The sequence below is a fragment of the Pecten maximus genome, chromosome 8 (genome assembly GCF_902652985.1).
Source record: "Pecten maximus chromosome 8, xPecMax1.1, whole genome shotgun sequence".
Taxonomy (NCBI): Eukaryota; Metazoa; Mollusca; class Bivalvia; order Pectinida; family Pectinidae; genus Pecten; species Pecten maximus.
Genome location: NC_047022.1, coordinates 3,671,679 through 3,697,746, shown reverse-complemented (window position 1 = coordinate 3,697,746; position 26,068 = coordinate 3,671,679). Strand labels below are relative to the sequence as shown.

The following is a 26,068-nucleotide window of genomic DNA, read 5'->3' as shown; positions in this document are numbered from 1 at the left end:
GTCCATTGGGCCTATAGTGCTAACCTGGATATTCAGTAATCATGGCAAAATACCATTTTCAAACATTTTGAAATACCTACCAATCATGTAGTTCAAACCAATCAAATCTTGTTATTCTCAAAGAAGAGAAGAAAATGGATTTTAAAGGTATTTGCGCTATTAACCTTATTGTGTCACTCACTCCAGATGCAGTAGAGCACTCAGTAATACAATATTGAATCTCCTTTTGCTACATGTAACAATACTCAAATCCTTACATCAAAATAACTCCAGGCATTCAGGACAAGTAGCAATTTAAACATTTTACTTTACTTTCTGCTGGTAGGCTCCATTCATACGGCCCAAGACGAGTCCTTCGGGCCAGTTGAGCTAATCTTATGTTTTGATTTATGTCCGTTTATACTCCGGACAGTAAAGACATATTGAACAAATCTTAAATATCTTTACCTATACGTAGGATCAATTGTCATCGTTGCACCCCTGCTCTTTCGTGGTTCGACATCAGCTGAAATAAAGAAATAAGAACTGAGATAGCGGGTTTACATCATCTTATTTACTTGTTCGATTTTTTTGCAAGTGCTTTGTTTTCATTCTGCAGATTTACCGTTTACCTCCCGAAAATCACCTCTTAAGCATTAAACTGCTTTCAGATTCTGGTTATAGGAGATATGAACGTCCACTGTATTACAGGAAATTAGCATTTAGCCGTGCATATAACCCACATCAGAATGCAGATAAATACCGATATTAACATTTCCATCCTTTATCTAATAAGAAAAAAAACAACGACAGGAAATCAAATACACTTAACAAATAAAGAAATATCAAGTTACCTTGCCGCACATCGAATGTCGATGGGTTATACAGATATTTTTTTTCATTTTTGTGTGTGTTTTTCTTCTTTTTTTTTTTACTAATATCTGGATTGGTTGTCAATTTTTTACTAATATCTGGATTGGTTGTCAACATTTACATTGAAATTAGTCATGCGTGAAATTCAAAGTTTGTTAAATAGAAGAAAACTTGTTTTTTTACTTTACTCGAGATTTATACGAATACCTTGTTTTTCCTGGATCAGTTCACGGTCTGGCGCAGAGGACTGGCTGCAATTGCAATGAAAATCAACATAATATTATCACACCCTGTATATTAATGCTTTATTTCATATAAAGAAATGCGTCTTATTTTGCAATATATATATCCAAATGCTAATTAGAGAATACAGAATCAAAAAAACAAGATGTCCATTGGGCCTATATTGCTAACCTGGATATTTCAGTAATCATGGCAAAATACTATTTTCAAAACATTTTGAAATACCTACCAATCATGTAGTTCAAACCAATCAAATCTTGTTATTCTCAAAGAAGAGAAGAAAATGGATTTAAAGGTATTTGCGCTATTAACCTTATTGTGTCACTCACTCCAGATGCAGTAGAGCACTCAGTAATACAATATTGAATCTCCTTTTGCTACATGTAACAATACTCAAATCCTTACATCAAAATAACTCCAGGCATTCAGGACAAGTAGCAATTTAAACAATTTACTTTACTTTCTGCTGGCAGGCTCCGTTCTCGCCAAGACGTCTCGGGCAGTTGAGCTATAAGGGTTTTGGGGCCCTTTTGTTTTTTAATAAAAGAAATTTTTGATCCCCAAACATTTTTTAAAAACCCGAAACCTTTGGGTATATACCAGAAAAATTAAAAACCACTTTAAAATTTTGTTTTTTAAAGTTGAGCTGCATTTTTGGGGGCGTCAGGGTTAATTATTTTACCCCCAAATGTAACCGCACCCAAAGCCAGGGGACGGGTATATTTTTTACCACAAAAACCGCCGTTTTTTATTCCACTCTCAAAACATTTTTTAAAAAATAGCCGACTTTTGGATAAAAAATATTTATATACCACTAGGTATATGATTTCCCCTTTCTTTTTTTTGGTCAAAATTCAAAATTTTTACCCCAAACTGCAATTGTTATTAGGGTCATCAATAATCAAAATGCCCGTCACATAAAGGGGTCCCGGACGTCCCCGGGAAAATTTTTTTTTCATAGGGGAAATTTTAATTTGGCACTTTTCCCCCTTTGATTAAACCCCAAAAAAATTTTTTGGGGTTTAGAAACGGGTAAACACACTCGTGTTTTGTTGGATATGGACTTTATTTCACACCCTTTAAGTTTTTTTTTAAAAAAATTTGGGGGAAAAAGATCCCTACCTAACGAATTCCAACCCAAACAATCCCCTTTTTGTGAAAACCCCAAAACCCAAATATACAAAAATGATTTTCGTTTTTAAAAAATTCCGGTTTTTCCGAAAGGGTTTTTACATGGGAATTTAGTTTTCCTACAGAAAAGTCCGTAGCGAAAAACTAAAGGATGAACATACCCAACCCAAGTTTAATTTGTTTTTTGTGATACGGAAATTTAATCAAAAAAGGGGTTTAAAAAAAAACTTTAAAAAAACATTTTTTAAATTACCCTTAAAGGGCAAAAAAGTAAAAATTCAATTTTTGTTAGTTTATAAATTACTGTATAACTTTAACGGAAATATGACGGTTTTTGGATACAGGGGTTATAAAAAAAACCCAAAACCTTTAAAAAAATGTCCCCCTTTTTTTTTTAAAAAATTGGGGAAAATTTTTTACTGTAAAATGCTACCTTATTTACCTTTGTCAGTTTGCCTGTGAAAAAATAAAATGTTGATCCGGATAACCCTCTTTTTACCAGGGCAACTGAAATTTGAAAAATTTGGAAGCTTTTTGTCCTTCCATTCAGGGTTTAAAGGGGCCAAAAAAAAAAAATTGCCCTTTTTTGGGGTTGATGGTCGGGGGGGACGCCCCCATGGGGGCCCCGGTAGGACATAATTGTTATGTTTTTTTAAAATCAAATTTTTATATTTTCCCGTCGCGGGGACTTTTAAATTCTGCCGTGTAGCCCCGGGGGAGCGATTAGGTTCTTTTTTTTTTAATTAGTAATTACGGTCATGTATATAAACGGTGTGGCCCTTTTGACCTTATTAGAAAATGTATTTTTAAGACTATACCGAATATATACTGTTGATTTTTGCATGTTAGATGGGGTTGATATTATCTTTTCGAAATATGGCACTTTTAATTTCCCCGTCAAGTAGAAAACACGGGTTTAAGTCTGAAAAAAACAAATACCCGTAAATTCCTGGGGGGGGGGTTTAAACCATTCTTTCCCCACATGTAATCTCTAAGACATAAATCTGAAAAATTGTTTTAAAATTATATTTTATTTCATCAATTCAAAAACATATGTAAAAAGGGGTTTAAATTTAAAACCCGGGATTTTTGGCCCTGCCCCAATGGTCATCAATAATTATAAATATTTAGCCCTTTTACTTTTAATTTTTATGATGTATGTTGTGATGTGTGAGGGGTTCAATAAAAATTTATCCCCTTTTTTGGAAGACAAACGAAAAAAAACGGGCGGCATTCGGGACCAGGAGTTTTTCCCATTCGCTTTACTTGAAAAGAATAGCGTTGCTTGCCCGGCCGATACGGGGCCCTAGATAAACTGAGGGGGACGGGGGGCACACACGGCCCTTTTCTCTCAATAAAAACCCAAAAATGGTTCAATTTTTTTTTTTTCTTTTCTCTAAACTAAAAAAACCCCAACTTTTTGGCCCAAGTACCGGTGTTAATTTTGGGGGAAACCACCTTATTTAAAAGGTGGAAAATTTTAAAGGTTTTTGGGCAAATAAATTTTTAAAAACCCCGGGACCAAGCTGTAAAACCCTCCCTGTGAATTTAAGGGAAAATAAATTTGGGGGTGGCATGGGTTTATAAACCTTTTAAAAAGGGGTCTTTTCTTCAGACTGACACCTTCCAAAAACTTTCATCAAAGCCCCCCCGGGAAAACTATAAAACATCTTCCAAACAGAATCAGCCCCCCTCCCAAAACATCTTCATCAGTGTTTTTTCCCTTTGGGCCCAATTTCATAAATCAGATATAAAACTTTTGCCTGTCAAGACGAAAAGATAAATTTTTTTGTTTCCCTTTAAATTCCCAAATTTTGAAATACCAGAAAAACCTTAAGAGACAATTTCCAAAAAATTAAAAAGTTTGGAATGAACTTCAGCAGAAAAAAAAAAGGGAAATGAAAGCTTTCACGGGGAGGGGTCAGGGTCGACTAAATTTTAACCGGTGAACATTTTTACAGTGTACTGATTAGTTTGGGGTGTAAAATTTTTAAATTCAGCCATTTGTCAAAAAGCTATTATATATAAAAAAAACTTTTTTATTTTTTTTCCGTTTAAAAATTTTTTGATTTTCCCATAATTTTTTAAAATCCCTTTTTAACCTTTTCTTTCGATGAGATAAAATTTAAACCCTGGGATTTGTAGGGGGTTTCATGAATTTTAAAAAAACTTTTAAAATCCCCTTTAAATTCTGGTCAAAACGAAATATTGCGGGTCGTTACCCTACTTTAATTTTAAAGTCGGCCCAAAAGGGTAATAAAATTTGCCCGGTTTTGAAGGAAATCCCCTTAATCAAGGGGAAATTTTCTTGAATAATGAGAAGTCAAAAATTAAAAAGGTTAAAAGCGTATCAGAAAAAGCCCGTAAAAAAATGTTTTCAGTTGCCCTTTAAAAAAGGGAAAACCTTTTCCCGAATTGGGGGGGTTTTACCATTCATTTTAAATATGAACTTGTAGAGGGGAAAGGTTTTGAAAAACCTTATACGTACATTTCTTTTGGACGGGTTGCCTATTAATCATGGTAAAATTTCCTTTTGAGGGTTTTAAAAGGGAAGTTTTTTTAAGGGACAAGATGGAAAAGGCTGACGGGGTTATAACATTTCCATGGTTGGGGATGTGTCCACATATAGTTGTCGGGAAATGCACTTTTTAAAACCCCCGGGAACTAAAAAAAACCCACTTCGAAACCCTAAATTCACCCTTTCCCGGGCTCCCTGGCAAAATATTTTGGGCTATTTTTTTATTTTTGGAAAAAATTATGTATTTTAACTTTTTTCCCCTTTTTCACCTTGAGGGAAAGAACGAAGATTAAATACAAAAAAAACCCCCTTGTTTTTCAGAAGGGCCCAGAAGTTTTTAAGAAAGATGGAAAGAGGCTGAGGGTTTTTAAACTTTTCCTGGGTTGTGTTTGGGTACACATATAGTTTTTCGGGGAAATGCACATTTTACCCCCCGGGACTAAAAAAAACCCCTTTTCCGTAACTCGATTTCACCCTTGCAGTTTACTGGCAAAAAAATTTGCTTTTTTGGTTTTTTGTGAAGTGTTTATGAAATTTTAAAACATATTTGACCCTTTCACCTTGAGGGGAAAAGGCATCAAAGAGTTAAATTTACAAATAAAAACCCTTGTTTTGGGGAACCGACAAACGACAGAGGGAAGGGCTTTCCCTGATAAATTTAGTTCCATTCCCCTTCACTAGTAAAAAATTTTCGAAAAGTTTGGACAGCCGAAAACGGGCCCGGGAGACGGGCCCGGGAAACTGACGGGGAAACGGACCATCACGGAACTTTCCCCAAAAAAATTAAAAGGGGTTAAAGCTTTTTTATTTCTCCCTCACTAAAGAAAAATAGTTTTTTTGTATCTGTACATTTATATTATTTAAACCCAACCCCTTATTAAAAGTTCGGAACGTTTTTAAGTTCTTCATAAATCATTTTTAAAATAACGTTTTGACCCAAGCTGTATAACTTCCCTTTTTTTTAAATTTAAATTAAATTTTTTGGTGGCATGGGTTTAAAATTTTTTATATCAACGTCTTTCCTGTTCATGCAACTCCATAGCATATCGGGGCCCTTTCCCGGGGTAACCCCCAACATTTTCCCCATCCCCAGCATCACACCTTTCCCCCAAAAAACTTAAATTCAGTTTTTACCCTTGCGCCAATCCCATTATAAATGAGCTAAACTTTCCCCCTATAAAGACGAAAAAATTAAATTTTCTTTTTATATTAAATTAAAAATTTTAAAAAAACCGGGAAAAAACCTAATGGACAATTATCAAAAATTTAAAACTTTTCTGCATGAAACTTCACAAAAAACCTGGCCCCCGGGTAAAGGTTAACGGCCCGGGAGAAGGGTACGTATGTCCCATTGCTTTGGGTGGCCCGGCGATGCACTCGGGGGGGACCAAACGGGGAATATGGAAAGGATAACGATTTAAAGGGGAAATTTTTCCTTCTCATTCATCACTTGCTGGGCACATGACTTTTGAAAAATCCCCCTGCATTATCAAAAAAAATTACCCTACCCCTACGCTGTTTTACCGGGACATATGGGGGGCCATGAAAAGCAAAGGTTAAAAATACCCAGGCTCCCGGGCTTTCTTAAAAAATCGGGGCCGAAAGCATTCCGCGCCCCAAAAAGCAGCTTTAGGGGTCGATAAATTTTTAAAACCGGTGAACATTTTCAGTGTGGGGAATTAGCTCGGTTAGGGAATTTTGAATTCAGCCCCATTGAAAAAAGTTAAATAATCCTTTAAGGTAAGAACTTCTTTTCCTTTTTTTCCGCTCCCAATATTTTTGATTTTAAATTTTTTTTTTTAATCCCCACGAACCTATGCTAATCGTGATATAAATAAACCGGGCAATTTGTGAGGAACATGAACCCTTTTAAAACTGTGAAATGTTTTTGTTCTGCCTGCCCCGGGCGTTTTCCCCTAAAAATAAACTTCATGGGGAAAAAAGGGGGAAGGGAAAATTTCATTTTTGATGAAAACCCAAAAATCTGTAGGTATATTTCGGAAATATTTTAAAACGAATTCAAAAAAGATGATTTTTTGACTTTTTCCCCAAAATTTAAACCCGCTATCGACCCTGCTCTTAAAACCCTCGGGTTGGCAAACCCCCTATAATCAAGGGGGCTTTTCGGGGAAAATTTTCCCTTTCTTTTTTTTAGAAAATTGCTGAAACGGCCCTTTTAGAAAGTCAAAAAAGGAAAACGGTTAACAAATTTGGGACAGACAACGCCCAGTAAAAAAGAAATCCATTTGACCTTGAAAATGAAAAACTTTTTCTTGCTTCGTAAAACTTTGGGTTTTATCGTTAACTTACTGAATTTTTTTAAAAACAAAATAAATTGTTTTACCAGATTGTAGGGACAGGACCGTAATGAAATCAAACCCGGGTTTTCCTTTACAATTGGGTTTACCCGTACAAATTTCCTGCCCCCCCCTTGATCTCGTTTTTTGTCTTGGGATAATAATTGGGAGAACCATAAACACCCTCCGAAATATTTTTTATTTTTCTATTTCTTGGAGTGGGGGTTTTATCATCGTCTATTTTAAAACCCTCAATTGATGTATTTTTGGAGAGGGCGATGGGTAGGTTTGAATGATGCCCCTTTTTTTCCGACAAGAAAACAAACTTGCAGGCTGATTTTAAAGAACGGTTTTGCCTGATAAAAAAAAAAAATAAAAGGGTCACAAATCGAAAGAATGTTTTCAATACATTCCGTCTTTTTAAAGGGGTACACCTTTCCCAATTTCATTAAAATGAAAACCCGGCTTGTATGATAAAACCCCCCGAAGCATACCGACAAGTAGAGCGAAGCCCCCCTTTTAAAAAAAAAAATTTTGGACAGTGAATAATTTTGGACCCCAAGGGTTAAAACGAAAAATCTTTAAAAAATAGGGTATTGTGAAAATTTAAAAAAAGGGTTCTGGAAAATTAAAATAACCGGGGAGAGCGGGGGATCGGGAATCTATTGAATGTAAAAAGGGCCCCCCTTTTCAAAACCCGAGGGGGAAAAAAAAACATAAAAAAATAGGGATAATTTTTATGAGTAGGGAAAAGGTTCCGAGCTTGGATAATTTATGAAGTTTGGGGGTGAGGTTTAAAACAACAGTCTATAAAATCTTTTAATTTACCCCCCTTCTCCCGGGGGTTGAAACGTTTACTCAACAAACTAAAATATACAACTGGTCTTTAAATGAACTCAGTAAGGGGGACGCATCCGGTTTCGTATTCTAAATCCTTTTCCCCCGACTCGTTTTTTCCAGGGGTTTTCTTTTTTTAATTAATTGGGGCCCCCTCCCCCCGGAAAAAACCCCCCATGTTTTAAGAATGTGAAGTGGAGTCTTTAACCGAATGTTATTGTCTGAAAGCTATATGTTGAAATGTAAAAACCTGGTCTTGGGTCCAGAATAAAGGCTACTGATCCGTCACCAATATATATATACATTTTAATTTTCATCTTATTAAAATACTCACATTTTTTGGCAACTTGGAAACATTTGCTTTTATTATGCATTTATCGCTATGGATGCAGGGTAATATGAAGGTTGTTTAGCCGAAGGTATCATATTTCACGACGGTTAGTATCCAAACAAGGTTATAAGGAGAAGCCGGAAATTATGTAACATTTTTTTTTTTTTTTTTTCATAAAAAAGATTTTTGCGTTGATGCCAAAAATAAGGGGAAAATGTACGTTTGATTTTTGCACGACGGTGTTGGTGATTCGATGACACAGCAGCGAGACATTTCCACTCTGTGATATCTAGAGTTCAGTAGATATTTACTTACCATCTTCGGGAGCATTATGTGGCGTTATCTCGAAACTTTCTTCGTCTACATCTAACACCGTGCGTGATTCGTCAGATAATTGTATAGTCCCGCCATCCAGGAGATAGTGCTTGAACTCTTCAGCCAGATCTAGCGAAGATGGTTCTGACTGATTTCCAGCAGCCGTGATGTCAATACATACTAGTACGCACCCTGAGAAGTAAATATATGCGTTCAGTTATAAAACAGAACTCATTATATCTCACACATAATAGCACTCGTTCAACACAATACTTCAAAATTCAGATTTGAACCATGTAGACTGGTCTAAAAGTCACATCAAAACTCTGTATATACAGTCTTAAGTTTATGCAGGCATACACATTCTATCAAAGATAACTTAAAGTCAAATCAGGTGAAGAACCTGATGGTATGAGATCACGGTGTGAAAACACTTTTATGTGAATATAGCAAGGGATACACCTGGTATTGACATGTCCGGCGGATACCCATGCGGCAAGCGTTAATGCGCTTAATACACATGCAGTAAAGTTGAGCTATACAGCAAATACGCACGCGGCAGATTTAGGGCATGCGGCGAATACGCATGCCCTAATTCATTTATAGATGGTCAGTTTGCTAGTAGAATAACGAAACGCAGAAGAAAGCTACCGAGCTTGGCAGCAGTGAGAGAACGAAGTACAGAGCCAAAGCAAGGCTTACTTATTTAGCAGAGACAGTTGCCTAAAGCTATCAAACCTGCTACTTACGTCGGAACCGGCTCATGGATAGATTAAGAACTTTGACACTTGCACCAATGTTAATCGCGTGTGCATTAAATGGTCGAGGCCTCGTACGTTAAACAAAACTGTGCTGCTTGCTTTGGACTTGGAGTCATATAACAATTCGGAGAAAAAGTACCACACCAGAGCTGCCGTCGTTGATGAGGAAAGAAAATATCCGAGTGGATCTCAGTACGTCACTATAAAAGCTCCAGGAGGACAAAAAACTTTGATGGCGGTGATGAAGGCTAAACACAGACGCAGAAACAACGTGCGCATGACACGCCAAGACAAAAATGGGCCGAGTCGTAACACAAACATTCAATGTATTTTTTATATAAAAAAATAGTCACATTGATTGCCCAAAACTGCCTGAAAGATACACACTATGGAACAGGAGAAGAAGGACGGCAAAATCAATGAAGTACAGAGGGAACCTACGCATAAGGCGGATACGTCTCACAGCGCGGCACGAGACGCTCGTTGATGCATAAAACTGTAAAGGGCCGGGAAGTGAAACTTTTAGTAGACATGGGGTTACGGTAACAATAGTTCTTGACATGATTAGAACAAGGACAGCCTAGCCTGGAAATCACGGATAGGCTGACAAAGACAGCGAATGGCAGTAAATTGAATTTTGTCGGTATCGGGAAATTATAATTCTCTCTAGGATGCCGACCGTAGAAATGGCGACTGTTACTGCTGACCTAGATATTGCTAGTATTCTGGGAGAGGTCTTCATATTACTCAGACGTTATTGAGTATGCGTGACATCAACACCCCTTTGTTATTTGGAGCTTCCTACGGCTGTTACCGGGTCCCCGTTTTTGTGAACATCTGTCTTCCCCCAGACACTGGTGCAAAGGACCAATTCATATGACAGGTAATAGTACAAATATGTGGAGGATATGCTATAAAAAGATAATTAAGACATCTACGGGACCGGGTCATATGGCATTGTGCTAGTTCAAAAGACAACACGGTTTTGAGTAGATAATCACAAGCGTAATGCCGTTATCTCCAGGGCCACTTATCCACTGCCGAGAAGCCTATAGTCACATGATCATCCATCGGGAAACGTGGTTTTTAACACTCGACTTGTTCACATGGTACTGGCAAGCAGAACTCGATAAGCATGGTAGGCCGCATGTATTTTAAAACAAGGATGCATAGTATTGCAACAGCAATACAAAGTCCCCTGCCTGAACCAGGAGTGCAACTAATTATTTCCCATTTTTTAAACTACGTGTTATACTGATCACGTATACCAAGTTTCGTTAAAATCGGAGTAGTACTTTAGGATTGTCCGGACACGCCTCTACCAATGAGAAGTCGGCGGCCATTTTGGAAATAAGTTTTTCGAAAAAAAAAAAAATGAAGGATGCACAACTACATGTTATACTGATCATGAATACCAAGTTTCGTTAAAATCGGAGTAGTACTTTAGGAGGAGTTGTCCGGACAAGTCTCAACCAATGAGAAGTCGGCGGCCATTTGAAAATTGATTTTTCGAAAACAAAATATGGGATGCACAACTACATGTTATACTGATCATGTATACCAAGTTTCGTTAAATCAGAGTAGTACTTTAGAAGAATTGTCCGGATAAGTCTCAACCAATGAGGAGTCGGCGGCCATTTTGAAAAATGAATTTTTGAAAAAAATGTGGGATGCACAACTACATGTTATACTGATCAAACGGCAGGGGACTAATAAGATTACTCATATGATGATTACTGCTAGGAAAACACCTCCTGCTGAATATATATATTAACACACCTGGTCCCGAAATAAACCGGGTACAACACCTAGTCACTAACGAAGTTCTAATTTGAAGGATGTACACTGTAGCTGAACCCGGATATGCTATTGATTTGCATGATGGATGTAATCAATGAACCTGTTCTTAGTCTCCTTGCACGAGTATATATATATATATATATTTGTCGATCTTCAACCACAACTAGATTATTGAGAGGACAGAAAGAGCCTAACAATTACATAAACAAGAGTAACATTAATTGATGCCAAAATACATCTTATATGGTCGAAATAGTACATCTTACACAATATTGTGATATCAAAAAGCTATGTTGAACTTAATTATTGAGTGGCTTTGAGATGTCTTGTGAACTAAAATATCATTTCACATGTGGTCAAGCGTGACATTTGACCTTTTAAACTTAGCAATGACCACTTAAACGTAACTACGGTGACATTTGCCGTAAACATTAGACTACTACGTAGTTGTTACATGACTATTTTCGCCATTAGATAAACTCGGTCTCATATTGTAAAGACAACATTTTGTTGTCCCTTTTATGATAGTTTGATATATCCATATAAAGGTACTCACCTTTCTTTATTTTGACGTCCCTCACTCGTTGCTTTTTCCCAGTACATCTTGCAAAAAAATTTAAAATGTCACCTTTGGACGCTTTTCTTGTTATGTCAATATCATTTCTAGCTTTAAATGAAATCCCGGTACCTAGATCGGCATTTGCAGGGGGTGGCTGTAAAAAGGATGGAGCTTGAAGTTATAACGAAATATTTTAATATTTGTTCAAAATGGAAGGTGTTAAGTTGATTATGCAAAACAGATCCCAAGCTCCATGGACCTATGGATTTTTATTTAGCTCTGACATACATGAACTGTATTGCAACTTAAATGTAAAAGTGTGTTTAGATATCAATTAATATGAATCTTTGACCTTTATTTTAGCTAGAGAAATAAAAGACTGGGGTTCGAAGTTAATGTTTGTGAATAATCACAACTCTATGAATACCTTGTTTTTGCTTGGACTGTTCACCATCAAACACAGGCGACTTGCTGTAATATAAATACAGAAACAGTTTAATATCTCAGAGAAAAGAATTACTCTGTAGTTCAATTCAATGTATAGATAGTGTTCATGTTGATCAAAGTATGAATACTTTAAAGGGGGGGGGGGGGGGGGGGGGCCTGCCCTATAAATAGCTCGAGATCTCCCGAGATTTTCATAATGGACTTGGCCATTTCAAAATAAAGCAGTCGCCTGCTTCAGCTTAAAAATCACTGGATAACAGTAGACTTATCAATTAGTTTGTAATGAAATAAATTTGTCACATACATTATGTTTTGATTTATGTCCGTTTATACTCCGGACAGTAAAGACATATTGAACAAATCTTAAATATCTTTACCTATACGTAGGATCAATTGTCATCGTTGCACCCCTGCTCTTTCGTGGTTCGACATCAGCTGAAAGACAGAAATAAGAACTGAGATAGCGGGTTTACATGATCTTATCTACTTGTTCGATTTTTTTTGCAAATGCTTTGTTTTCATTCTGCAGCTTTACCCTTTACCCTCCCAAAAATCACCTCTTAAAGCATTAAACTGATTTCAGATTCTGGTTATAAGAGATATGAACGTCCACTGTATTACAGGAAATTAGCATTTAGCCGTGCATATAACCCAAATCAGAATGCAGATAAATACCGACATTAACCTTTCCATCCTTTATCGAATAAGAAAAACAACGACAGGAAATCAAATACACTTAACAAATAAAGAAATATCAAGTTACCTTGCCGCACATCGAATGTCGGTGGGTTATACAGATATTTTTTTCATTTTTTTGTGTGTGTTTTTTGTTTTTTGTTTTTTTTTTATCTGGATTGGTTGTCAACATTTACATTGAAATTAGTCATGCGTGAAATTCAAAATTTGTTAAATAGAAGAAATCTTGTTTTTTACTTTACTCGTGGTTTATAGGAATACCTTGTTTTTCCTGGATCGGTTCACGGTCTTGCGCAGAGGACTGGCTGCAATTGCAATGAAAATCAACATAATATTATCACACCCTGTATATTAATGCTTTATTTCATATAAAGAAATGCATCTTATTTTGCAATATATATATCCAAATGCTAATTAGAGAATACAGAATCAACAAAACAAGATGTCCATTGGGCCTATATTGCTAACCTGGATATTTCAGTAATCATGGCAAAATACCATTTTCCAACATTTTCAAATACCTACTAATCATGTAGTTCAAACCAATCAAATCTTGTTATTCTCAAAGAAGAGAAGAAAATGGATTTTAAAGGTATTTTCGCTATTAACCTTATTGTGTCACTCACTCCAGATGCAGTAGAGCACTCAGTAATACAATATTGAATCTCCTTTTGCTACATGTAACAATACCCAAATCCTTACATCAAAATAACTCCAGGCATTCAGGACAAGTAGCAATTTAAACAATTTACTTTACTTTCTGCTGGTAGGCTCCGTTCATACGGCCCAAGACGAGTCCTTCGGGCCAGTTGAGCTAATCTATGTTTTGCTTTATGTCCGTTTATACTCCGGACAGTAAAGACATATTGAACAAATCTTAAATATCTTTACCTATACGTAGGATCAATTGTCATCGTTGCACCACTGCTCTTTCGTGGTTCGACATCAGCTGAAATAAAGAAATAAGAACTGAGATAGTGGGTTTACATCATCTTATTTACTTGTTCGATTTTTTTGCAAGTGCTTTGTTTTCATTCTGCAGATTTACCGTTTACCTCCCGAAAATCACCTCTTTAAGCATTAAACTGCTTTCAGATTCTGGTTATATGAGATATGAACGTCCACTGTATTACATGAAATTAGCATTTAGCCGTGCATATAACCACATCAGAATGCAGATAAATACCGATATTAACATTTCCATCCTTTATCTAATCAGAAAAAAAACAACGACAGGAAATCAAATACACTTAACAAATAAAGAAATATCAAGTTACCTTGCCGCACATCGAATGTCGGTGGGTTATACAGATATTTTTTTTCATTTTTGTGTGTGTTTTTCTTCTTTTTTTTTTTTTACTAATATCTGGATTGGTTGTCAATTTTTTACTAATATCTGGATTGGTTGTCAACATTTACATTGAAATTAGTCATGCGTGAAATTCAAAGTTTGTTAAATAGAAGAAAACTTGTTTTTTACTTTACTCGAGGTTTATACGAATACCTTGTTTTTCCTGGATCAGTTCACGGTCTGGCGCAGAGGACTGGCTGCAATTGCAATGAAAATCAACATAATATTATCACACCCTGTATATTAATGCTTTATTTCATATAAAGAAATGCGTCTTATTTTGCAATATATATATCCAAATGCTAATTAGAGAATACAGAATCAAAAAAACAAGATGTCCATTGGGCCTATATTGCTAACCTGGATATTTCAGTAATCATGGCAAAATACTATTTTCAAACATTTTGAAATACCTACCAATCATGTAGTTCAAACCAATCAAATCTTGTTATTCTCAAAGAAGAGAAGAAAATGGATTTTAAAGGTATTTGCGCTATTAACCTTATTGTGTCACTCACTCCAGATGCAGTAGAGCACTCAGTAATACAATATTGAATCTCCTTTTGTTACATGTAACAATACTCAAATCCTTACATCAAAATAACTCCAGGCATTCAGGACAAGTAGCAATTTAAACAATTTACTTTACTTTCTGCTGGCAGGCTCCGTTCATACGGCCCAAGACGAGTCCTTCGGGCCAGTTGAGCTAATCTTATGTTTTGATTTATGTCCGTTTATACTCCGGACAGTAAAGACATATTGAAAAAATCTTAAATATCTTTACCTATACGTAGGATCAATTGTCATCGTTGCACCCCTGCTCTTTCGTGGTTCGACATCAGCTGAAATAAAGAAATAAGAACTGAGATAGCGGGTTTACATCATCTTATTTACTTGTTCGATTTTTTTGCAAGTGCTTTGTTTTCATTCTGCAGATTTACCGTTTACCTCCCGAAAATCACCTCTTTAAGCATTAAACTGCTTTCAGATTCTGGTTATAGGAGATATGAACGTCCACTGTATTACAGGAAATTAGCATTTAGCCGTGCATATAACCCACATCAGAATGCAGATAAATACCGATATTAACATTTCCATCCTTTATCTAATAAGAAAAAAAACAACGACAGGAAATCAAATACACTTAACAAATAAAGAAATATCAAGTTACCTTGCCGCACATCGAATGTCGGTGGGTTATACAGATATTTTTTTTCATTTTTGTGTGTGTTTTTCTTCTCTTTTTTTTTACTAATATCTGGATTGGTTGTCAATTTTTTACTAATATCTGGATTGGTTGTCAACATTTACATTGAAATTAGTCATGCGTGAAATTCAAAGTTTGTTAAATAGAAGAAAACTTGTTTTTTACTTTACTCGAGGTTTATACGAATACCTTGTTTTTCCTGGATCAGTTCACGGTCTGGCGCGGAGGACTGGCTGCAATTGCAATGAAAATCAACATAATATTATCACACCCTGTATATTAATGCTTTATTTCATATAAAGAAATGCGTCTTATTTTGCAATATATATATCCAAATGCTAATTAGAGAATACAGAATCAAAAAAACAAGATGTCCATTGGGCCTATAGTGCTAACCTGGATATTTCAGTAATCATGGCAAAATACCATTTTCAAACATTTTGAAATACCTACCAATCATGTAGTTCAAACCAATCAAATCTTGTTATTCTCAAAGAAGAGAAGAAAATGGATTTTAAAGGTATTTGCGCTATTAACCTTATTGTGTCACTCACTCCAGATGCAGTAGAGCACTCAGTAATACAATATTGAATCTCCTTTTGCTACATGTAACAATACTCAAATCCTTACATCAAAATAACTCCAGGCATTCAGGACAAGTAGCAATTTAAACATTTTACTTTACTTTCTGCTGGTAGGCTCCATTCATACGGCCCAAGACGAGTCCTTCGGGCCAGTTGAGCTAATCTTATGTTTTGATTTATGTCCGTTTATACTCCGGACAGTAAAGACATATTGAACAAATCTTAAATATCTTTACCTATACGTAGGATCAATTGTCATCGTTGCACCTCTGCTCTTTCGTGGTTCGACATCAGCTGAAATAAAGAAATAAGAACTGAGATAGCGGGTTTACATCATCTTATTTACTTGTTCGATTTTTTTGCAAGTGCTTTGTTTTCATTCTGCAGATTTACCGTTTACCTCCCGAAAATCACCTCTTTAAGCATTAAACTGCTTTCAGATTCTGGTTATAGGAGATATGAACGTCCACTGTATTACAGGAAATTAGCATTTAGCCGTGCATATAACCCACATCAAAATGCAGATAAATACCGATATTAACATGTCCATCGTGCTTTATCGAATAAGAAGAAAAAAAAAGAAAAAAAACAACGACAGGAAATCAAATACACTTAACAAATAAAGAAATATCAAGTTACCTTGCCGCACATCGAATGTCGATGGGTTATACAGATATTTTTTTTCATTTTTGTGTGTGTTTTTTCTTCTTTTTTTTTTTACTAATATCTGGATTGGTTGTCAATTTTTACTAATATCTGGATTGGTTGTCAACATTTACATTGAAATTAGTCATGCGTGAAATTCAAAGTTTGTTAAATAGAAGAAAACTTGTTTTTTTACTTTACTCGAGATTTATACGAATACCTTGTTTTTCCTGGATCAGTTCACGGTCTGGCGCAGAGGACTGGCTGCAATTGCAATGAAAATCAACATAATATTATCACACCCTGTATATTAATGCTTTATTTCATATAAAGAAATGCGTCTTATTTTGCAATATATATATCCAAATGCTAATTAGAGAATACAGAATCAAAAAAACAAGATGTCCATTGGGCCTATATTGCTAACCTGGATATTTCAGTAATCATGGCAAAATACTATTTTCAAACATTTTGAAATACCTACCAATCATGTAGTTCAAACCAATCAAATCTTGTTATTCTCAAAGAAGAGAAGAAAATGGATTTTAAAGGTATTTGCGCTATTAACCTTATTGTGTCACTCACTCCAGATGCAGTAGAGCACTCAGTAATACAATATTGAATCTCCTTTTGCTACATGTAACAATACTCAAATCCTTACATCAAAATAACTCCAGGCATTCAGGACAAGTAGCAATTTAAACAATTTACTTTACTTTCTGCTGGCAGGCTCCGTTCATACGGCCCAAGACGAGTCCTTCGGGCCAGTTGAGCTAATCTTATGTTTTGATTTATGTCCGTTTATACTCCGGACAGTAAAGACATATTGAACAAATCTTAAATATCTTTACCTATACGTAGGATCAATTGTCATCGTTGCACCCCTGCTCTTTCGTGGTTCGACATCAGCTGAAATAAAGAAATAAGAACTGAGATAGCGGGTTTACATCATCTTATTTACTTGTTCGATTTTTTTGCAAGTGCTTTGTTTTCATTCTGCAGATTTACCGTTTACCTCCCGAAAATCACCTCTTTAAGCATTAAACTGCTTTCAGATTCTGGTTATAGGAGATATGAACGTCCACTGTATTACAGGAAATTAGCATTTAGCCGTGCATATAACCCACATCAGAATGCAGATAAATACCGATATTAACATTTCCATCCTTTATCGAATAAGAAAAAAAACAACGACGGGAAATCAAATATACTTAACAAATAAAGAAATATCAAGTTACCTTGCCGCACATCGAATGTCGGTGGGTTATACAGATATTTTTTTTTCATTTTTGTGTGTGTTTTTCTTCTCTTTTTTTTTACTAATATCTGGATTGGTTGTCAATTTTTTACTAATATCTGGATTGGTTGTCAACATTTACATTGAAATTAGTCATGCGTGAAATTCAAAGTTTGTTAAATAGAAGAAAACTTGTTTTTTACTTTACTCGAGGTTTATACGAATACCTTGTTTTTCCTGGATCAGTTCACGGTCTGGCGCGGAGGACTGGCTGCAATTGCAATGAAAATCAACATAATATTATCACACCCTGTATATTAATGCTTTATTTCATATAAAGAAATGCGTCTTATTTTGCAATATATATATCCAAATGCTAATTAGAGAATACAGAATCAAAAAACAAGATGTCCATTGGGCCTATAGTGCTAACCTGGATATTTCAGTAATCATGGCAAAATACCATTTTCAAACATTTTGAAATACCTACCAATCAATGTAGTTCAAACCAATCAAATCTTGTTATTCTCAAAGAAGAGAAGAAAATGGATTTTAAAGGTATTTGCGCTATTAACCTTATTGTGTCACTCACTCCAGATGCAGTAGAGCACTCAGTAATACAATATTGAATCTCCTTTTGCTACATAACAATACTCAAGTCCTTACATCAAAATAACTCCAGGAATTCAGGACATGTAGCAATTTAAACAATTTACTTTACTTTCTGCTGCTAGGCCCGGTCCATTCGGCTCAAGACAAGTCCTTCGGGACAGTTGAGCTAATCTTATGTTTTGATTTATGTCAGTTTATACTCCGGACAATTAAGACATATTGAAAAAAATCTTAAATAAAAAAAAATCTTAAAAAAAAATAAAAATCTTTACCTATACATAGGATCAATTGCCATCGTTGCACCCCTGCTCTTTCGTGGATCGACATCAGCTGAAAGAAAGAAATAAGAACTTAGATAGCAGGTTTACATGATCTTATTTACTTGTTCGATTTTTTGCAATTGCTTTGTTTTCATTCTGCAGATTTACCATTTACCTCCCGAAAATCACCTCTTTAAGCATTAAACTGATTTCAGATTCTGGTTATAGGAGATATGAACGTCCACTGTATTACAGGAAATTAGCATTTAGCTGTGCATATAACCCAAATCAGAATGCAGATAAATACCGATATTAACATTTCCATCCTTTATCAAAAAAGAAAAAAAAAAACAACGACGGGAAATCAAATATACTTAACAAATAAAGAAATATCAAGTTACCTTGCCGCACATCGAATGTCGGTGGGTTATACAGATATTTTTTTCCATTTCTTTTTGTGTTTTTAATTTTTTTTTTTACTTATATCTGGATTTACGTTGAAATTAGTCATGCGTGAAATTCAAAGTTTGTTTCAAAGATGAAAACTTCTTTTTTACTTTACTCGAGGTTTTTCAGTTGATGTTTCGTAAAACGATTTATGCATGATCTCAAAATCTTTAAAACTTGAAAAAAAAAATGGTTTTAAATTGCATAGATTAACGCAATACTGTTCCTCTCGAGAGACGAGAGGGAAAGGGTTATTGGCATGCTTCAAGTCAGAATAAGGTAACGCGAAGATGCTAGACGGGTTAAGTGTAGCCAAAAAACAGTAAGTCATTTATGGCAACATTTTAATACGATATCTTGGGAATGGCTTTCTTCCTGCAACCGTAACAAGAAAGAATCCTTACTCTCGAAGGGTAAGCAGCCAGACCACCATCCATGACAACTGCGACGTCACCGAATGTTTACGAGTTTGCCTTACTCAGATCCCGTTTTATGGCGACGTCATCGCACTTATCGCCTCGATTGAGCTCGGCGACACTGATGATGGCTCTTATTCGGTGGACCAATGTTTTGTTCATCGATGACTCGCAATTTTGTTTGATATACAAATATGGGAGGCGACGAGTATGGCGACTTCGGAATAAACAATCTCCCGATTAGAATCCATTTGAGCACATCTGGGATGTGCTTGGAAGACGAGTACGGCGTCTGCCAAATCCTTTCTTTAACTTAAAGGAACTAGCGTAGGTATTGAACAAGGAGTGTAATGCCATCCCGGCTCACACCATTCAACAGTATTCAGTCTCGATGCGCTAGCTTTGTTCCTAGCCAGTGGTGGTCACACACGTTACTTACAACGTTCATGGAGTAATTACCACATGTATATATTATGTTGCACGAGTGCCGGCTGTATGCATGATAATGCTGGTCGATGTCACTGTTTATAAGCTAAGAATTGTCTTACTCAAAATATTTCATAAGGCTTTGATAACAATGCTTTTTTATTTCAGATGATCACGATGGTATAGATATGACAGAGAGTGAGCGATTAAAAGCTGTATCTGCAGCAATTACTTATTCGTGTCTTAAACGAAAGTACACAAGCCTAACCAAAACGTGGTAGAATATGTTAATTTCAACGACAAAAAAATATCTACGTTTTCCATAAATTCTCATCCAAACGAGAGTCAGATGTGACTTGTATTGTTTGCATACTCGTTTCGGTTCATAGCACTAAAACCGAAATTGAACCTGACACTGCAGCGCAAATGTTAACATTTTCATATTCCCTACATATGTATCTTAATTTTATCATATACAACGCCTTATCGTAAAAACTGAATTTTTGTCAACAACAAACAAGCTTACATTGTGTCAGGAGTCAAAGGTGAGTTTTCAATTTAAACCTTGTCCTAAGCACGTATTATTTTATATTCAATACTTACAAACTTCTAATTTTACAATGACACCATCCGCTACGTTTCCACTGGCTTCTGCCGTACATTGGTAGTGAGCTTCATCCATTGTTTTGTTCGGGTTTCTATCACAAGTGTAGGAGATGTCGTGCCATAATAGTATTTACGATTGTTATGAGGAAGTTTTTTCGTTGGTGGTGGACTTTTGTCTCTTTTCCATACAATTTTGTCTGGTTCGGGATCCACTGTACAATATAAGAATGCCGCAGATCCTTCGCTTGTGTAATACGTTGTCTCATCCATCACGACCACTAGATCATCTACTGTAAAGGAATCATGTGGTATGATTGATATGAATGTATCGTTAACCTAGGCAATCAATCATTCTAAAGGTATGTATCCGGTTCAATTTGGACGAACTAAAGTTAACTCTCAATGGGGGCGTGGGGACGGGGGATCATCATCCATGGGCCGCAAAATCTAATCAGGTATTGGATGTTTATATTTTATTTTGTGCTGAAGTGCTATCATCATCCATCATCATCCATAGGCACCAACATCTAATCAGATATTTTATTTTGTACTGTGGTGTTAAGAAGGGGATCCAGATATATCCTGTACACAGGTTTTGTCTTTATTTTTAACCTGGTCAAGTAACACCGTTGACATTTAACTTTCACCTATCACCACCATATCCAGTTGTGAACATAATGCAGTAATAGTATGGCGTGAATATCAACTTAATCTGTCTAGGGGTTCATGAAATATAGTGTACACAATATTTTGACGACTTAATTATCTCTTCAAGTGAACAAGATATAACTGAATTTTAATTCATCTGATCAGTACTAAAATTAAACATGCACCAATTTTATAGACAAAGACAGACACAGAAATACATTGTAGTTTTGAGAAAGATTAGACGTAAATACATGAAATAGCCATAGCACGCTTTAATGTTCAAATGCAAGGTGGCGGTCATTTTGCTTAAAAGTGTTGTCATATCACGGGTCTGGGTCTTCTGGAACTTTTGAAGAGGATTCCAATAGTATTCATCGTACACATGTATTTGAACTCTGTGACACTTGGGATAGGCCAAGGCCATTTTTTCAAGAAAACTGCATGCACATTGTATACTATCAGGATTCTGGGACACTTGCAACTTGAGAAGGTTCTTTCAGACGTTAAACATCTTTACCATTCCTGGAACACACATGCTTTAAAAGAAGTCTGCCTCTTAGAAAAATCAAAAAAAATTAACACATGTCTAGAAATATTTGACTACTAAGGCCCTTTAGAACTAAGGTTTACAGGGTAAACATTTATCACACTCTATACTAAGAGCAATGTACCTACTGGCTGACTATCAGTTCTCTAGTTCATATGATATCGAAAATATAGGATTTTTTTACCAATATTACCTTGGAAATAGGTCAAAGTTATTAATGTAAGGAAACTTTAAATCAATCTATCTCTATACAAAATATATCTGCTGGCATAATGTCATGATCCTTGGTCTACTGAAACGAGAAGGATATTCCGATAGGATTTTAGCATATGGATCTTCTGTGACCTAGAATACCACTTTAAGCATTTCTGCTTGACAAATGTCAGGACTAGGGAACTTGAAAACAGGTCAAAGTAATTAACATGAGGCAACTTCATAGCGTTTTATCCGGAGTACACTGTATATACTGGTCAAAATTTGTGCTTCCGATCCTATGAAATTAAATTTGTATGAGGATTATTTTTTTCTTAAGTTTTCCCTCTTAGGTACCTAATGGAAGAAAAAATTAGGCCTCTGGGTCTTACAAAATGGAGTTTTACGCTAGTTTCATCACTTCCGTTGCTGACTGTTGTCCTGGAGAAACTAGGAGGGGATAAATGAACCCTTGGAAATATCTGTAACTTCAACATGAACAAACTGAGGACTAATATATTCGAGCTCAAAACTGGCTATAACTCTGGGAAAACTACTTTTTTTCTATATACATAACTTCATGTACGAATAACACCAATGGAATCTCAAAAGATTTATTTGGAACCTCTAGGACTAGTTGTGGCCAGAAGAAGCTTAACGAACATTAAGTTGTGTACAGATATCCATAATGTTCTATAAACTTGAACTTTATTTCAAGATATGCGCAACTCCTTGTCATATCGTTGACTCATGTCAAGTCTCAAATGATCGGTTGGAAGCTATGATCTGTTAAGGTTACATGATTTTTTGACAGATGTATAGACATCTTGTATATTATTATATTATTATCTTATATGTAGAAGTCACAAAGGGCTGTAATTCATTTATTATTAGGGGATTCCTTTTCACGATGCACTTTATGTCATACAGAATGACATATTTCATCTTTAGACTCAAAAGATTTGCTTGAAAACTGCAGGGCTCATTATGGTCACATAAAATTGCTAACATATGTGTACTATTTTCAGTCTCTGAGGATCATGTAACTCTACATTTACTACATGTATTCTGTTTCATGATATGTGTATCTTTATGTCATACTTATTGCATATATGAAATCTTAGTTATCGATGAGGTTCAATTTGACATTTGACAATCGGACTTCAAAACCAATTGCAAATAGTAAGCGAAATATACAATAATATGAAACTTGTTTCCGTCCGCCTCCACACACTAGTATTATACCAGTACTCATTTGTGCAGTTGTCTTATTCGGGGCCATAGCCAGAGACCAAATTTCCTTATTATTAAGACCGAATTGGCCTTTAATTTTGACCTGATGAAATTGATCTTTGGTCAGTTAACATCTTCTTCATAGTCCCAACCAATTTTTCTTTATAGTTCATGACAAAATGTTCATCATTGAAAAAAATAGAACATTTGACCTTTAACTTAAACCTTTGGACCAAGTTACCTTGGCCTTTAGTTTGGAGTAATTTAGTCAGTTTACCCATTTATCAATTGCAGGGATTTCGCTTATAATGTCGTCGTGAAATGTTTATTAATGAAATACCTTTGACCCAGTGACCTTGACTTTTGGTACGTTGACTTATTGTAGAATTCCAACCAACTCTGCTTCATAATGCCATAAGAAACCTTCATCAGTGAAAAGATACAAAATTTGACGCTAACCATGAGACCTTTCATGAGGTAACTTGTTGTTTAATCCAATGCTTGCTTTAAACCAAATCGATTCCCTTTCTCCCTAGAATACCTCAGGAGGAATAAGGCCACATCCTTTCATTATTACAGAAGCAGAAGGATTTTACATAATTTGCTTGATTTTTCCTACTTGCCCTACTATTTTTTCGATGGCCTCCATTTTTGCTGGGGATTCTTAACGAAAAAAGACTGGACATACGCATGTTTTCGCAATGTGCTGTGTACATCACAAATACCCACACATATTCATACAAACTCACATGTAAGCCAAGTCAACTCACCTAAATATCTCTCACTTTTTGTTTTGTCCGGATCTTGTCTGGGTATTCTGCTGATATCTCCAATGTACTTATCTACGATATCACACAGGGTAGGCTTCAGTAATTTCAGTTTTGGTACCAAGTTATCGTAGTTTCCATAGGAAATGAATGTTTTGTCTATGAGACAAGTAAACAGGTCCTGCACTTTTTGTATTGTAGCAATATCAACTGTGGTTAGTGTACTATGCCTCAAAAGATGTTTTAATTTGTACAATTCCTCTTTTGTTATATTTTCGCTCAATTTGAAAACCATAACATTATGGGTATCAATAGTCTTGGTTGGTACGCCTGTAGCCATGTTGGAGGTGCCTTTATACTCTAAAAACAAAGTGTTCTTACTTATTATGTTAGCGCATGATGTATACTGTATATTGTTGTTATATTTGGTTGGATTCTTTTTATCTTTTAACTGATTTGTCTCTTATTAATAAAAACATATATATTGTTGTTATATTTGGTTGGATTCATTTTATCTTTTAACTGATTTGTCTCTTATTTAAAAAACATATGACACTGTTGTTCTGCTTTGTACATTCTTCTCTTTTCCTATACAATCCGCTATAAATATGCGTTCATAAAAGGTCTCTTACCTTACTGGAGTGACAGGAATACTTTGTATTTCCTCTTCCAAAAACCTTATAGAGCTGGTCATTTCTGTCACATACTGACAAATGCATACAAAGACGGCCATTTTATAGCTACCCATTAGGTTGCACGACGTTTTTCATCATGAAACCTCAGGTCACACTCTTGTGTACGGTGTGGAATCCTTGAGTATAGACAACTACGTGTACCTCAGACTGAAAAGGCCTTGTTTGCTCTTGTCTTTCATCATCTGCAATAATAGAAAATGTTTACTATAAATATCGCTTGTCTGAATATTCCATCAATCGTTTTTAAAGCATTCTTAATGAAATGCTATAAACACAACATCTGGTTTTCTTGTTCCTAAGGTATTCAAACAGAGTTTAGCTGAAATGTAAGTTCGATTTTAATATAATCTTATCAAAATATATTTCACGACCTCACGTCCCCAGGGGAATATCTTCTGTTTATAGTACAACGGGTCACCTCCTCCCACGGATGTTTCAACCGAAATGGTCTTTAATTATTGGAATGGGGAACTTTGAATGAACAAAAGAAGTTTATTCAACCCAGAAGTAGTGATCAACACAATTATCATTAATTCGCGAATCACTACACAAAATGAAGGATTATTGACCTGATATCAACAGTTCCTAGGCACATAAATTGAATATGGGAATATCTGATACGTAGTTGGAAGAACTAAAGAATCAGTCTAAAATGTTTTTTTCTTTACGAAAACTGTGACTGTGCAGTTATCAAATGTCCGCCGAAGTAATCATGTTGGAAGGTGGACTAGTTTGAAAAAAAAAACTCTAAATTGGGACAATATCAGGGTAATAAAGGGAGTCTTCAACAAGAAAATGAAACAAAGCTGCTGGATAGATTCATTAAAAAAAATCTTCAAAGACATGTAAATCATGTAGTTGTTTTATGTATCACTAATTATGAATATCATGAGATAGTTATATTACCATTCAAAATTGTAGTGTCCTATGTATACTCGGACTTATCTAGATCCACATAGACTCCCGAACTAAAAATCTAGTTGCACATATGCATTAAAGGCAATCCAAGATGCTCATTCACGCTCTTCCAACGTTAAAATGACTACTGGCCTGGACGCTTGACCGAGGCAGTCCTTGAGACATCAGTGTATTAAATAGCTTAATAATGCTTTCATTTAAACATATTAACAGAATATTCGTGTAATACCCAGGTAACTGAACAAAATAAACAAACATAGTTAACATTTAAATCCTTTATTATATAATGTAGAAATATGCATACAACACATTGATAAAATCTTAGATTGGTGAAGTTGACAATGTTCAAAAGCTAACCAGCAATCAAATAGACGTCCGGAAAAATCGGAATTCGAGTCTATTCCTTTTTCTTCTCTCATTAAGTTCCAATGAGTCATTTCCTTTCCTAAGAAAAGACTTGGGTTTTGCCGATTCCACACACTTTTGTGTC

At 35.6% G+C, this 26,068-nt stretch overlaps 1 protein-coding gene and 1 long non-coding RNA gene across 3 annotated transcripts in view; both read right to left on the bottom strand.

Annotated features, from left to right (window-relative positions):
- LOC117332886 overlaps window positions 1-16,054 on the bottom strand; it is a 39,037-nt gene extending 22,983 nt beyond the window's left edge. The window contains exons 1-9 of the mRNA XM_033891950.1: window positions 16,026-16,054; window positions 15,535-15,578; window positions 14,923-14,980; window positions 14,292-14,335; window positions 13,679-13,736; window positions 13,049-13,092; window positions 12,469-12,526; window positions 1,060-1,103; window positions 448-505 (exon numbers count right to left, since the gene is read on the bottom strand). Coding sequence (XP_033747841.1) covers window positions 448-505; window positions 1,060-1,103; window positions 12,469-12,526; window positions 13,049-13,092; window positions 13,679-13,736; window positions 14,292-14,335; window positions 14,923-14,980; window positions 15,535-15,578; window positions 16,026-16,054 — 437 coding nt within the window. The remainder of the gene's footprint in view (window positions 1-447; window positions 506-1,059; window positions 1,104-12,468; window positions 12,527-13,048; window positions 13,093-13,678; window positions 13,737-14,291; window positions 14,336-14,922; window positions 14,981-15,534; window positions 15,579-16,025) is intronic.
- A 126-nt stretch (window positions 16,055-16,180) lies between these two features.
- LOC117332468 lies at window positions 16,181-20,828 on the bottom strand. 2 transcript variants are annotated; one of them, XR_004533740.1, is made up of 4 exons: window positions 20,576-20,828; window positions 17,426-17,483; window positions 16,795-16,838; window positions 16,181-16,223 (listed from the first exon to the last, which is right to left on the bottom strand). It is a non-coding gene; the product is annotated as an uncharacterized LOC117332468 (long non-coding RNA). The 2 variants fall into 2 exon arrangements; XR_004533739.1 differs by lacking the exon at window positions 20,576-20,828 and adding an exon at window positions 18,039-18,071.
- Between the last annotated feature and the right edge of the window lie 5,240 nt (window positions 20,829-26,068).